The sequence below is a fragment of the Cervus elaphus genome, chromosome 17 (assembly GCF_910594005.1).
Source record: "Cervus elaphus chromosome 17, mCerEla1.1, whole genome shotgun sequence".
NCBI lineage: Eukaryota > Metazoa > Chordata > Mammalia > Artiodactyla > Cervidae > Cervus > Cervus elaphus.
In genome coordinates, this window is record NC_057831.1 from 8,640,584 (window position 1) to 8,655,773 (window position 15,190).

General features: G+C 39.1%; 1 protein-coding gene and 1 long non-coding RNA gene across 5 annotated transcripts in view; one reads left to right on the forward strand and one right to left on the reverse strand.

Annotated features, from left to right (window-relative positions):
• PDE5A (phosphodiesterase 5A) overlaps positions 1-13,616 on the forward strand; it is a 149,688-nt gene extending 136,072 nt beyond the window's left edge. For all 4 annotated transcript variants that reach the window (XM_043871546.1, XM_043871549.1, XM_043871548.1 and 1 more), the window contains 4 exons: positions 506-569; positions 5,417-5,491; positions 7,205-7,288; positions 9,319-13,616. In XM_043871546.1, coding sequence (XP_043727481.1) covers positions 506-569; positions 5,417-5,491; positions 7,205-7,288; positions 9,319-9,456 — 361 coding nt within the window. In that variant the 3' untranslated portion in view covers positions 9,457-13,616. The remainder of the gene's footprint in view (positions 1-505; positions 570-5,416; positions 5,492-7,204; positions 7,289-9,318) is intronic.
• Positions 13,434-15,190, reverse strand: part of LOC122673630 — a 63,579-nt gene continuing 61,822 nt past the window's right edge. Inside the window, exon 4 of the long non-coding RNA XR_006334756.1 lies at positions 13,434-13,582. This is a non-coding gene — a long non-coding RNA (uncharacterized LOC122673630). The remainder of the gene's footprint in view (positions 13,583-15,190) is intronic.

The following is a 15,190-nucleotide window of genomic DNA, read 5'->3' on the forward strand; positions in this document are numbered from 1 at the left end:
CAATAATTTAAAGACTTTTCACATAGGAGCCACGACCTGTGCTGAGTAAATTAGGATGACCCATCACAGTTCTTGCTGTCACGGGGGGTCTTATCAATAGGATAGCTGATGATGTTTAACAGTTATTATTAGTAATCAATGTGTTTTCACCATACTGTCACTGAGAATGGAAGGCCAAAGTAAAAAAAATAATAATAGCAGGCAAGTTTTTGCACAGAGGTTGGTAATTTCTCTCCTTCTGCTAATCTGGAGATACAACAAGGCAGTTTGAGGGCAAATTCCAGTAGTTCACTGGGTAACCAAAACAACTGACCCTGTGATACCATTGTATCAGTTCTGCTTCTATATAAATTCTATTTCTGTTTCTTTAGTCTTTGTAAACTGCCATTTCTGTAATTTATGGGGTTTTAACTTTTTATCAGTTACTAACTGTTTACTAGGGTTTATAGTCACATAAAGGTATATAGTCACATAAAGGACTATTGGACCTCTTTTTCCTTAACAGAGCGATGCTGATGACAGCTTGTGATCTTTCTGCAATTACAAAACCCTGGCCTATTCAACAACGGGTATGTTGTTTAGTGATGAAAAAGTAGTAATTAAAAAGTCAAAGTATGTGATGATTTGGGAGAATAGCATTGAAACATGTATATTATCATATATGAAACAGATCGCCAGTCCAGGTTCGATGCATGAGACAGGGTGCTCGGGGCTGGTGCAATGGGATGACCCTGAGGGATGGGATGGGGAGGGAGGTGGGAGGAGGGTTCAGGATGGGGGACACATGTACACCCATGGCTGATTCATGTCAATGTATGGCAAAAACCACTACAATATTGTAAAGTAATATAGCCTCCAATTAAAATAAATTTTTTTTTAAAATGTCAAAGTATGAAAAACCTTTACTCTTAAATATAGTTTTTAAAGTATTTGGGAAATTTTAATCTAAATTTTAAGTAGTATTAAAAGCAGATAATTGGACATAAACACTTTTTTTCTCTTTTCTTTTTCACTTTTCTTTTTTATAAGACTTGTTATGACTTAATAATATTTGTAAGACCTATTAAGAAAGAGAGCATCTATATTAACACAGCAAAAACCTAGCTGTTGATAAAGTTTAATTCCAGTACTGTTTCTACCTCAGTTTTTTTTTTTTTTTAAGCACATCCCTTTATTAGTCTTAATAATTAGAAGATGCAAACTCCATTTTCTTGTGGTTAGCCTATTAGGCTGTACTTCAACTCTAAATAGGCATTAACAAGTAGAACTTAAACATTTCTGGTGCTCATAAATATAGTACATGTTGATACAAGATATCCAGAAGGTTCTGATTACAGCCCGTGATCAGGTGGCTAGAAATATATCGTCTCTCTAAATAAGTAACTGCCGTAACACTGTGCTGAGGCATAAAGGCCCTAGGCTAAATACAAGGGGGGTGGGTATACATGCAATGACGTGTATATTGTGTTTGTTTTTTGAGACTGCATTTTCAGTCCTAAATGTACTGAGATTATTGACAGTCGCTGTTGGTCACGACTATGGGATACATAGTCGTGGAGCCCAGGAATGACAGGCTCATCTGAACCACGTGCTGACAAAACAGTATCAGGAATGCACTCTCCAGGTGCCAAAGCTGACACGCCATAAGCACGCAAGAAATGTCTCTACAGACCTTCCTGCTCCATAGTAAAAAAGACTATATGCCCATTTCAAAACAGGAAAGAGAATGGAAGAGGAAAGAATTTCTTTCTTTCTCTTTCTTTTGAATCAAACTCTGAAAACATACAGCAGTGAAGCTGGGGTCCAGATAAAAAGCAGCGCTATAAAGCCTCTATAATTAAAACAGTTTGGAATTGGTATCAGACCATGGAACACAATAGAACACTGAGAATTGCATAGAACATTTACATAATTAAGATAGCATTTCAAATAACTGGGGGAAAGACAGACTTTATTCAATAATGTTAGCCTGGTTTTCCCATCTTCCATAGCCAGATGGCAAAAGATGAAACCGGATCTATTCTGCATACTTAAATTCCAAATGGGGCATAGAGCTCAGTGTAGAGAATTAAACCATCCAAGTACTGAGTAAAAACATTTGTGGATTCTTTTATAACTGAGGAGTGAGAAAACTTTCCTAATTACGGCTCCACATGCAGAAACAATAAATACTGACAAATTTGATTACATGAAAATAAAAAATTAAGAAAACTTTTTTGCATGACAAAGACACAATAAGCAAAAACAGACAAAGCTGCTGCTGCTAAGTCGCTTCAGTCGTGTCCGACTCTGTGCGACCCCATAGACGGCAGCCCACCAGGCTCCCCTGTCCCTGGGATTCTCCAGGCAAGAACACTGGAGTGGGTTGCCATTTCCTTCTCCAGTGCATGAAAGTGAAAAGTGAACGTGAAGTCGCTCAGTCATGTCTGCCTTATTAGCGACCCCATGGACTGTAGCCTACCAGGCTCCTCCGTCCATGGGATTTTCCAGGCAAGAGTACTGGAGTGGGGTGCCATTGCCTTCTCTGAACAGACAATGAGGAACAGGTAAAAAAGTTGATAGAGAAAGAAATGCAAATGGCTCTTACTCATTTGAAAAGGTCTCAGAACCTCAATCACAAGGAAAGATACAAATTAAAACTGTACTGACACAAAAGGACTTGTACAGAATCTCATGACAGCATTATTCCTAATAGTCAGAGACTAGAAACCATCCAGATGTTCCTCAACAGGAGAGTGGATCAGTGTATCACAGCACACTACCTCACACAGTGCCGCTCTGCCCAACAGTAGAAACAAGCTGACGCTGATACAGGCAACGCCACGGACAAGTCTCACCAGCAGTATATGCTGAGTGAAAGTAGCCGGACGTAAAGGAACACACACTGTGATGTCATTTACGTCACGTTCTAGGAAAGGCAAAACCAGTCAGTGGTGAAGGAAGTGAGGCTAGTGGCTGAGCGGGGAGGAAGCAAAGTAGGTTCCGTGACTCACATAGAAGGGCCTGAGGGCAACTTCTGGGTGATATAAACACTGTTTCTTGGTTGGAGGGTGTGTTAACCAACTCACATGCATTTGTGACTATAGACCTATGATCTATGCAATTCATTGAAAAAAAACACACTAATAAGACCATTTCTCAGCTGTCTGATTGGCAAACATTTAAAGATTTTACAGCATACTCTGTTGGGGAAGCTGTGGGAAAACAAGAAATGCAAAATACTGTAACTGTTTGGAAGTATATGATTATAGTCATTTACTATTACTTCTAGGAATCTTATCTCAAAGATATACTGGCAAGAATATAAAAATGCATTTACATAGGCTGTTTATTTTAGTGCTGTCGTTAATAGCAAAAACAAGAAATAGCCCAAGTGTTTGTTAATATGGTACTAAGTAAGCTGTAGTACTTACTTATATGATGAAGTCTCTGCAACAGTGAAAAGAAAGAAGCACTTTCTGTATACTACTACGGGGTGACTACACAGATACAAGTGAAACAGAAAAAGCAAGGAAGAGAAAACGGGCATGGTATGCTACCAGTTATCTGAGAAGGCAATGGAATATGGATGTATGTACTTACATTTGCACATATTTTTAAAAAGCAGGATTAACTGTTAAAAAAGTTAATGATTTCCCACAGGGGAAGGAGGGAATAAGATTGAGGAACAGAGATATAAGGTAGAGTTCCTTGCAGGTACTTGTTTTGTAGATTTAATTTAGGAACCATGTAAACTGTGCTTATAAAGTTGAACTTTAAAAAAAATCACATAACCTGGGAAGTAAAATGAAACAATGTGATTTTGGTTGCAAAACCACACTGAGGGGGACAGTTTTATTCCAAGAGATTTAAAACCATTACTTGACCATATAACTCCAGTGGGATGTACACTAAGAACAACAACAAACCCATTAGAGCTGTTTTTCAGTAATCATATTAGGGATAATTTTGTATATATATTCAGTCACCATAGTGGATGATGTGGGATAAAAGCAAATGAGAAATTATATTGATATTGTTGAGAGGTAGGATTTTCAGTGTGAGTAGAAAGATAGAGATCCAAGATGGATAAGGTTTGCAGAAATCCTGTAGTCCTGATTTGAATAGGAAATACTGTATGAACTTACATTGTGTAAGCTCCATTCATTAAAAGGGCTTAAAAATAACGATCACCCTGGTAGAAATGAACGAACCTAGTGCCCTGATTGAAGTTTCTAAATAACCTCAGTCTAAAAGATTGAGGACTCCATGAAGAAATGGCTGATTGCCCGTTCCAAAACAGGAAATGTACAAGATGAGCTAAGAACATCTTGTTATAGCAGAAACCAAGAACTATCAAAGACTGATAACGCCGTGTCAGAAGAGCAAAGAAGCCAACTCAGCTGGCCAAAGTGGGACAATGTGGGCATCAGTAAGGATTGAAATATGTTAAATTTGTTTAAATCCAAAGTTCAAAATAATAATAATAATAAAACCTTCCTTAGTCATGTTTGTTGGATGCTTGAGAACTGAGTTATTATTTTTTTCTAATGGTAATTATAATAGAGAAAATCAAGTTATTTCTCCTTTATTTATACAAATTATACTTCAGGGTAACTAAAACTTGATGTGGGGGACTTATTCTATTTCAGCTATAAAGAAAAAAGGAATGATTGCTTTGTATATTACCTTTTTGCAGCCTCTAAATTAATGGATCCAGGCAAAGCTCATGAAGGACTGTTTATATCACAGAGAGAGGCGACCAGGCATTCCACTGTCAGAAGTACAGGCAAAGCCTGAGAAACAGTCGTAGCAAAAAAAAAAAAGAAAGCAAACTCAATCTAATCAAGTGTCTAGATCTCATTACTGGTGTATGGAAATACAGGGAACAGAGAAACATTCAATTTCATTATGGAAACACAATCAGCAAAATCCAGACAACAGGAAGCTATAGGATAAACAACCCAGTTTATTCAACAACAGTCAAAATTATAAGGACATTTTTTAAAAAGAGAGAAGAGGAGGAATTGGTAGACTGAAAGAAACCTAAGAGGCATGTCAATCAGTCTCAGGATAAGGACCTACCTGATGCTGTGTTTCCCGCGGGGCCTGGTAGGACTGGTGCCTAACACCTCACTGAGGATGCCCACAGATGGGCACGCAGTGCTCTCTTCCCACTGCTGCTGACGGTGAAATAACATGTCGCTCTTTTCTCTGAATTATAGATTACAGACTCTAGCCTTTGTGATTAGGTACACATTAAAATAAATATTTACTAGGTACACATTAAAATAAATATTTGCTGTTACTGCTTTATTCTAATTTTACTGATGTGGTTAAAAGCCACAGATTTGATGGGTTTTATTATCTTCATTTAAAGTCTTTTACTGAGTGATATGCTTTCAATTACCCATACTGAGTCTGTTATTGATTTCAGATAGCAGAACTTGTTGCCACTGAATTTTTTGACCAAGGAGACAGAGAGAGAAAAGAACTCAACATAGAACCCACTGTAAGTATGAGACCTTGTTGGTAGGAATTATTCATATACATGTTTTTGTTGTAGATTCCTTTTTGTGCTTCTGTGAGATTTTAGGAAGACGATTTCTCATCTTTTTATAAAGTCCTTTTTCTTACCTGAAGAATTAAACATGTTCATTATAGAAAACATGCAAATAACAGAGGACAGAAAAGACTCTGAGTTATCAAATCATACCTACTTTTTGTAATTTTTTCCATTTATATATCATAAGCCACTTTTCATTCTAACAGATGCTCTGTCCTATATACCATTTACAATGGTTACATGAAATAGTGCATGCATGCTCAGGCATGTCCAACTCCTTGTGACCCCTGACTGCCAGGCTCCCCTGTCCGTGGGATTAGCCCAGCAAGAATACTGGAGTGGGTTGCCATTTCCTCCTCCAGGGGATCTTCCCTACCCAGGGATCAAACCCTCGTCTCCTGGGTCTCCTGCATTGGCAGGCAGATCCTTTACCACTGAGAAGAAGTGGTAAGGCCCACATGAACCAGATGCAACCATTATTTACTGTTCGGTATAATGTCTGCAGAGTTTACTATTACAAATAGCACTTTGATAAACATCTCTTGTTAAATATTTATATACTGCATTTTTTGCTTAGGGTAGGTAGGGAATCTCGAATACAAGAAGATTCTTCTCAAACCACTGAAGGAGTTTTTCCTGAAATGGATGAGTATTAGTTTTTCCTGGAAATGGTGCATAGAGTCATTCTTTTACTCAGATGAACATTTATTGAGCCCACATTAAATGGGCCGAGGTTACAAGATGCCCCTCCTCCGCATACCATTCCCTCTGCTTTACTCCGTAGCCTCATCTGGGCACACCCTATGTCTCACTAGTCTTTTGCAATTGTTTAGTCTCCTAGACATACTAATCAGGGCTTCCCTGGTGGCTCAGTGATAAAGAATTCTCCTGCAGTGCAGGAGACACGGGTTTGATCCCTGCGTCGAGAAAATCCCCTGGAAAGGGAAACAAGAACCCGCTCCAGTGTTCTTGCCTGGAGAATCTCATGGACAGAGGAGCCTGGCAGGCTACAGTCCATGGGGTCACAGAGTCAGAAAAGTGACTAACCAGACACACACAATAATAGGCTTGTGAGAAGCGCGGAATCCTCTCAGAAAATGGTGGTAGTAGAGTGATGGTCACAGCTAGCAGAGAGCCTGCTTCATTCTAAACAAGCCCTGAGAAGACTCTGCTCCCCTCAGAGGTGCTGGCTTTGTCTGATGCCCAGTCAGGAGCTCCTGAGAACAAGCAGCAATGGGGTCTGCATACTTTTCACTCAGAGAGCTCTCTCTGTGAACTGAATTGTGATCGGCCGTGGCCTCAGTGGCGTCTTTCACGAAGCTGAGAGTGTGTGATTCCACATCAGTAGACAGTCAGAAAGCACGTGTGTTCTCCAGACACCTGTCAGCAGTGGACTCTGGTCAGGGCCTAACTCTAGGTCACCAGCTGGTCTGAGGCCAGTGATCAGTGCTGGGGGTCACGCAGGGACAGTCACAGCCCCAGTGAACGAGAGAGAGAGGAGCATGGCTTGGTGCAGGGGGGTCGGAGCCTCCAGAAGGTGACGGGGCAGGTAGGCAGGTATCTGGCCTTCCTCAGCTAACCGAGGGATTCATTGTTTCAGAGCCAACTTGTGTTGCGTTAAGTAAATGCAGATCTGTGTGTGTGTTTCTGTGTTCTCAGGATCTAATGAACCGGGAGAAAAAAAACAAAATCCCAAGTATGCAAGTTGGATTCATAGATGCCATCTGCTTGCAACTGTATGAGGTATTTACTCTGAAAACTTCTAGAGTTTTGACTGTGTTATGAAGTAAATTGAAGCAACACATCAGGCACTTATTTATTTTTCCTTCTTAATCAAGAAACTAGAAGTAAAATAATCAGGATGTTTCTTTTACTAACGAACATGCTGTTTGTACTGAACAAGGAACACATTTTATATTTACTGTTTCTCAAAAATGTTAATTCATTGATGTGTAACTACCTAGTGAGTGCCTCCTGCATCCTAGGCTCCAGCAAATTCATGTGGCGAGTGCTGAGAAAAAGTATGTGCCAGTGCTACCCTCAAAGGAGGTATATTCTGCATGCTCTATGTTAGCATATTCTTTTTAAGGCTAAATTTTGGCCTAAATAAGGAAAAACAGTTACCTAATTTCTTCTCATACTGTGACTTTATTACTATTAAGAAAATTTTTATGAGGGTTACAAGAAGACAGGAAAATATTGCAGGTTCCCATTTTCATATACTTGTTAGTTTGGGTTTTTTAAATTATTCTCCCTAACATATCCAACTGACTAGTTTAGATGTTATGCCCCAAATACAGAAAGTAGATGCTGTCTTCATCTTTATACATTTAAATAGGAAACTGTCTTAAGTTTAAGTATTTGGGGAAAAAAATATTTATCATAGGAGGAATCATAGACTGCCAAGACCGGGAGAAAGGCTAGAAATTTTTTAATCCAGGCGTTTCACAGATTCAGTCATTGAATCTGTAGAAAGTCCATCTTCCAGGGAGATGGGATGCTTGTCCCAAATAGGTGGGTAAGTGGGAGAACTGTGTTTAGAGTTCAGTTCTCAGCCTGGGCCCAGGGTTCTAACCATCCAATGAACTGAATAAAGAAGCTGTGGCTGATGAGGAAGAAAAGAGGAGGGAGGGCCAGGAGAGAGAGCAAAGGAAAACAGGACGAAAGAGCGCGTGTGAGGCCCTGGCACCTCTGCCCTCCCTGCTTGGCAAGCTGGCTGTTTACTGCTCTGCAGAAGCGCTCCCAGCAGCGTCTCCATCACCTCCAAACACTCATCCTTTCTGTAACACATGTCTTCCTTATGGATTGGATTAAGAGTTCCTCAGCTGCAGATACTAATGTCTCTCTTCATTTTTTTTCCCATGCCCATAAATATAGTCAAATCACTCATTATAAATTTTATCCTTCTACATTTCCTATTCATTTTATTTGAATCTACAGTTAAATTCTATGTGATACAGACAGGCGTTTTTACTATTATTACAGAAGTAATAGGTTCTTACAGAAAAATCAGAATAACAGAGAAGCAAAAAGATAAAACCACTTATAATTCTAGTACTCTGTGATAACCACTGTTATTCTTTATGACATTTTCATATATTTTTCATTTAACAAAAATTGCTCTTTGCAATCTGTAATAGAATGTACATCTTTCTGTTTCAAATGTGTTTTCTCTGACAGTTTTAATGGCTGCAGAATAGTAAGACAATATTTCTAACCCCGCTGTTGGGTATTTAAGTCAATGTTTGTCTATGACACAGAAATCTACACTGAACATTCTTGTAAGCTGAATATATATGGAACTATAGTTGGTAAATAATAATGCCATATAGAGTTTAATCTTTATTATAATTTTGGATAAAAATCTAAAGTATATTGGATAAAATTATTTTATAGAAAATCTCAGAAACTAAGTGCCTCCCCAGGAAGTCAACACTTAGGGAGAACCATCTGTACTACATAAAAGCAAATGGATTATTTCTCTGATTCCACAGAGCCGATTTCACACAGATCTGTCTCCACGGCTTAATAATGTTACGTTGAAATATGTGCATTTGCTCTTTGTCTCAGCATGTGTTGCCCATCTGTATAGCTTAAGAGGAGTCATTCATAAATGATCTGTGATCACAGCTCTGTGAGAACAGTCTGTGAGAACCCCAGCAGTGGGTCTGCTTGTGAAGTGAGTGTGTGATGTGACCCTCTGGGACAAGCCTGGGGAGAGGGCTTATTTCCCAGTCTCCATCTCGTCGCCAGCTTTCTTTCTCTTTCTTTAGGCCTTGACCCATGTGTCGGAGGACTGTTTCCCTTTGCTGGACGGCTGCAGAAAGAACAGGCAGAAATGGCAGGCCCTTGCAGAACAGCAGGAGAAGACACTGATCAATGGTGAAAGCAGCCAGACCAAGCGGAACTGAGAGGCCTGTTCACGCAGAGCTGAAGTCACAGATGGTGTTTCTGCAGTATGCCTAGTTTTGCTACACCCTGTACAGATTTGGTGTATACTTTGCCACTGCTGTATTTTTATTTTTGCACAACTTTTGACAGCGTAGCATGAAATGTTTTTAGAGGACTATTTCATATTTTCTGTGTATCTGTTTTATGCCACTGAACTGAGATTATCAATGACACCCACTCTTAGCACATGGATAAGAGCACTGTTTGTAATATTGTGTGTACTGCGAGGTACAAGTTGCATTCTTGCACAGAGGCTATTTTTTTTTTTTCTGGGGATTTTAAATAATTGGTTTTGTGTTATCTGAATTATCAATCTTTCAAGAATGTTTGGAATCTTTTCTTTCTTAAAAGTAGTCTGGGAGCAAACTGAATATATTCTGTGACATTTACAACCTTCATAGAATAGAGAAAAATGTTGGCTTTTAAAGCTTGTTGGATTTTAAAAGGAATGGGCTATATTTTTCAACAGTGTATTACCTTAACAAAAGAAAATTAAAACTCTAAACAAATGGAAAGTACTATAAGGCAGTATTGTAAAGAAAAGGCATTACTGAATTAATTTGGTTTTTTTTGTTGTTAGAGAACAGGCAAGAGAGAAATTTCTTATTTCAGTGCAATACATCTACCCAAAGACTACCCGTAAATGCTCGCTTCGACCTGACAGACCTGGTAGAGAGCAGGAGGAGCCTGGGAAGAAGACCCAGCCCCTGGGGCTCAGGGGTGAGCCTGCTGCAGAAATGGAGCGGCCAGGACAGCTCCACGGAAGACACTCCTGACAGTCGGGGTCACACCCTGAGCTTCCTTTTCGCTCACCTCACGAGTCATGGTTGTAAGTCAACACTTTAAAACCCAACCAGGAAGAGAAAGAAAGTGATCATGGGCACACAGGCCTGAAGTGAGCTGTGACCACTCAGGATAAGGGGGTATGTGCCCTAAACTGGCCCCTGAACTCATACTTGGTAGGATTTACTTCTCATAACTGTTAGTACATTTAGAAAATGCTAATGTTTTCTTAGAACTTGAGCTCATTTAATTGTATTCCCACTGTACATATGTGCCCCTAAAGACACTTGTATTCCATATGAGAGAAGTAGATAACGAACTGAGAACCTGGTTCGGGAAAAGAAAATCTTCTCTAAACGTGCGGTAATGTTTAGACTTGGGGAAGAATAGGAAAACAGGCATTTCATCTGTTCACGTCCTTCCACATCCTTGAGAAAAGTTTGAGTTTCTATCACTGGTTTGGATAGAAAAGCTCTTGGGGATATGATAATGCAGCATTCTAGAAGAATTTTCACTAAAACATATTTTCCATTTATATGGAAAATAAAATAGGATGTTTTTTCCTAAGCATCCTAAAATTCAACATTAAGTTTTTAAAATTCTAAGTGTGTATATGTATCTTGACATAAAGTAATTTTATTCTTACCCTTCAGTTTAAACAAAACAAACTGTATTGCCATCATTTTGTAGTGGTAAGGGAGAGTCTAGAAGGTTATCAGTTGTTTAATGCTGTATGTATTACTGTTGTAACACTTGTAGCTTCAGCATGTTATTCTGTTTTTTTTTTTTTAAGTCATACACATGAGATCTGAGACTTTGCCTCTTGGTGGCATTGGTGTGTAAGTTACACAGACTGTCACTAACATATCTTCATACCAATATATGCCCATGCATGCATACTCAGTTCCTTAGTACAGAAAAATCATTTGAAGAATAACAGTCTTTTTAGTAACCTATCATTTTACCATACACATTGTGATTTAGCAGTTATGCTAAAATCTGTAGTCAAATATTTCAGCAGTTTGTTCAGGGCCTCTCATGTATGTCATTAAGATTTTTACAGACATAGTAGACTATGTATAGAGAATTTGTATGTACGTCATTTTAACAAGTAAGAGGACATATTTAGAAATTCTTGGTTTACTTTTAGATAATGGCTTATTTTACCTTACTAGTTTAGAAACTGAAAAAAGTTGGGCAATGCTATGCCTATTTTATCTTTAGATATTTTAGTTCATACAGAAGAAGAGTGCTTCTTGAAGCCTGGTTAGTTGGTTCAAACAATTTTTAACTCTTAGGAAAATCATTCCATACATGGATTAATACCTGGTACATGGGCACAAATTTTGTTCTTATGTGAATATTTCCTTTCCAGTATCTTCTCAAGTTGGGGGAAAAAATACATATATATATATATATATATATATATATATATATACACACATATATATATACATATTCTCTCACCCTACCCTATATTTATATTTCCTGTAACTAGCAAGAAATTGTTCTAGATTAGTTTGCTTTTGTTATACCTGAGTAACATGATACCATTTCATTTCAATTTTCAGCCCCAGAAGTCCCCACTACTTTGCTAAGTTGTGAATGATGTCTATAAGACTGCCTGCCCAGCCTTATACTTTCACAGGACTGACCTTTGCCAGTCACTAACCTGTGTGAACTCCAGTTTAAGTGTCTTAACTGCTGTGAGCATGAACAAGTTGTGCTGTTGAAGGAGCTGTGTGTGGGCTAAGCCTTCCCTGCAAGGAGGATGTCACAGAGGACAGCTCTGTGTCAGACCTGATGGGCCCTGGAGACCACTCTCAGAAATGAGATAGCGGGCCCCAAAGGAAGGTATCTAATCCCATATGTTATTTCCTAGGTTGAGTTTCCATGACTGGGGAGAAAAAAAAAAGTATGTTTCTTTGGCTCCTAGTGCAGATCATTAGCTGTGTGAGGTTTAGAGCTCTCTGAGCACCTTGCCTCAAGGTACAAATGCCACTGATCTCCCTACTACAAATAACAGTCTCCGCCCCCGGGAGGGCTGGAGATGAGAACGTGTCTGACAGTGTCCTGGAGATATTGGGTTGCGGGAGGAAACCGGTCACAGATACATTCGCACCTAGCTGTGAAGTGCCTTTATTTTCAGCACAGAGCACAAATGTCAGACCGACTCCAATTTGATGTTCTGTTTCCCTGTGTTTTCCACCAGACTGTACTCCTAAAACTTTACAGGCCATCAGAAGAAATGCTGTTTGTTTTGTTTTACAAGCTTGATTCAAGATGGGACTGGGGGGAAGAGTATAGTTGCTCTCCTCTCCTAGGAATAACTATAGTTAAAACAAGGTAGTGTAACGTAATGCTCAGCATCTGGCATGCCTCAGTCCACCTTTGACTGAGTTCCTGCCACGTCTGGTACGCACTCACAGTGGAGGCCAAGCAGCGACCTCACGGAGTTCATAAGTCTCTGCTGGAGACTTATCCAGCCGTAAGGGAGTGCTGGATAAGAGACTTACCAGCTTCTGATTCTGCCGATTTAATGTGAAAATACAGGGTACACTTATCACTTTCACTTATAACATGTGTGTTATACAGTTTTTCAATGACCTTCTTTACCTGGAACTTATTAAGAATCCCTCAGTGAACATCCTGTCTTCCTATAAGTATGCATCACTTAGCCTGTTGATAGCTTAAAGAACACCTTATGTAAGTATGGAGTCACATATTCCACTATATAGATTATTTTTCCATGTGCTAGCCAGGTAGAGATTACTCAAGAGTTCTCTCAGACCGTTAAGTTGCACACGGTTTTGGACCCCTTCTGCTCCACCGCAGGGAGCGAGGAAGAAAGTATTAAAGCTCACTTTGCCCTTCCCATATGCTTCTCAAAAGCCTATGTAAACATGTCTTAATGAATGTTGTTGAAAGCCATGTAAATAGTTAAAAATATAAATTTCTAATACAGTTTAAGGGAAGAAAAAGCTTATGAATCATCACTAGCCACTTAATATCTATTTCTTATACCTTTTCAATACATTTGAACAAATATATAGTTTCTAGCACTATTTTTGTACTAGGATAAAGAGTTATTACTATGTATATTATGTTTAGCATTTAAGTCATTTTAAATAATTGTGAATGTTGGTTTCTTGTCTTTCCTCTCCCCCACCATGAAAACCATTTCATATGACTTTGACAAAATCACTTTAAAGGAACACTTACCCACCTGTGATGCTGATGATCAGGGTGGTTTTTCCATTGTGCAGACTCATCACTTGTCAGCTGTTTCCTCATTTTGCCATGCTGTGTAAAAATAAAAAGAAGAATTAACAAGTAAGTATGAGTACTGTGTGATTCTTACAGGACTTTGAATTTTAGGTGAGGAAAATGGGCCCAAGAGTTTGAATGACTTTAATCCACAGCTAACCTGTGGTCCTGTTAGCTGGGGGGGGGAAATGTGGTCTAATAAACTCCTTTGTTCAGCCGAGACACCCGAGTAAAATAATCTTTTTGTTAATATCCTTTGCTACCAAGTGGAGGCCAACATTTTCCATACACCTCAGCACTTCAAGCCTCTAACAACAGAGACAGTAACTGTTAGCATCTTCAGGTTGCGTGAGGAGCTAAGGCTTAGGAATTAAAGACTTGCCAAATGGCATGAATTGGATGTGAGCCCAGATCTGTCTAGTTTGAAAGCAGGTATTTATTCCACTTAGTTCTCTTCTCGAATTTTAATTGTAGAAGGTCCCAAATCCACTCTTAGTGGATCAAATGGGTTATCTAGAAGCATGAGATACAAGATTTCCTGCAGATGTGGTTTCACTGGGACTTTAGAGTTAACATTCATCTGGCAATAGCTAATGCTATGCCGTCACAGAAGCCCAGGTACCACTGTGCTTCAGTGCTACTAGGCTAGAGGTGTGGAGGTGTAGTTAAAGGCAGTGCTTCTGGTTCGTTCGGTTTTGCCACTAGACGAGCCCTCTCATGTTGAGCACAGAGCATCTAGTCTATGCCTAATTCACAAAGCTAAAGACAAAAATGAAATGAAAGCTCATGTAAAACAGCATTTTAGATCGTCTAACCACTAGATAGCACCATAATTTCAGTTGTATTTATAGAAGTAATCTTAACTGGGTACAATGAATAAACTGCTTTTAAAAATATTTTTACCGGCTAAAGAAAAACAGGGCTTCCCTGATAGCTCAGTTGATAAGGAATCCGCCTGCAAAACTGTAGAGCCCGGTTTGATTCCTGGGTCAGGAAGATCTGCTGAAGTGATTGGCTACCCACTCCAGCATTCTTGGGCTTCCCTGTGGCTGAGCTGGTAAAGAATCCACCTGCAATGTGGGAGACCTGGGTTTGATCCCTGGGTTGGGAACATTCCCTGGAGAAGGGAAAGGCTACCCACTCCAATATTCTGGCCTAGAGAATTCCATGGACTGTACATGGGGTCACAAAGAGTTAGACATGACTGGGGCAACTTTCCCTTTCAAAGAAAAACAAATGGAAAAAAATCAATAGAGAATTAAGATCTGCTTACTTACTTCTGGCCAGTGATCATCTGATTTAAGATTTTCCGCAAACAATAGCTGATCATCTGAAGTCTCTCTGATTGATACTCAATAGCCTATCCACAGAGACATCATCCCTTCTTGTATAAAATCCACATTTTTGCTATTAGCTGTGCTGCCTTCTCAGCAAACAGGGATATAGTTTATATATATATATATATATATATTTGATATATGCAAATATCAGTGTGTAATTTTCTGTTTTTAAGGCATATAAAAACAAACACCTCGAATTTGCAGAGAAAATGCTCTGATTTTAAGCTAGATTCAGTCTTGGAAGGAGAAAAACTCTATGTTTCTAAACCCATTTTTTTTTTCAAAATAAAAATCCACAGGAATT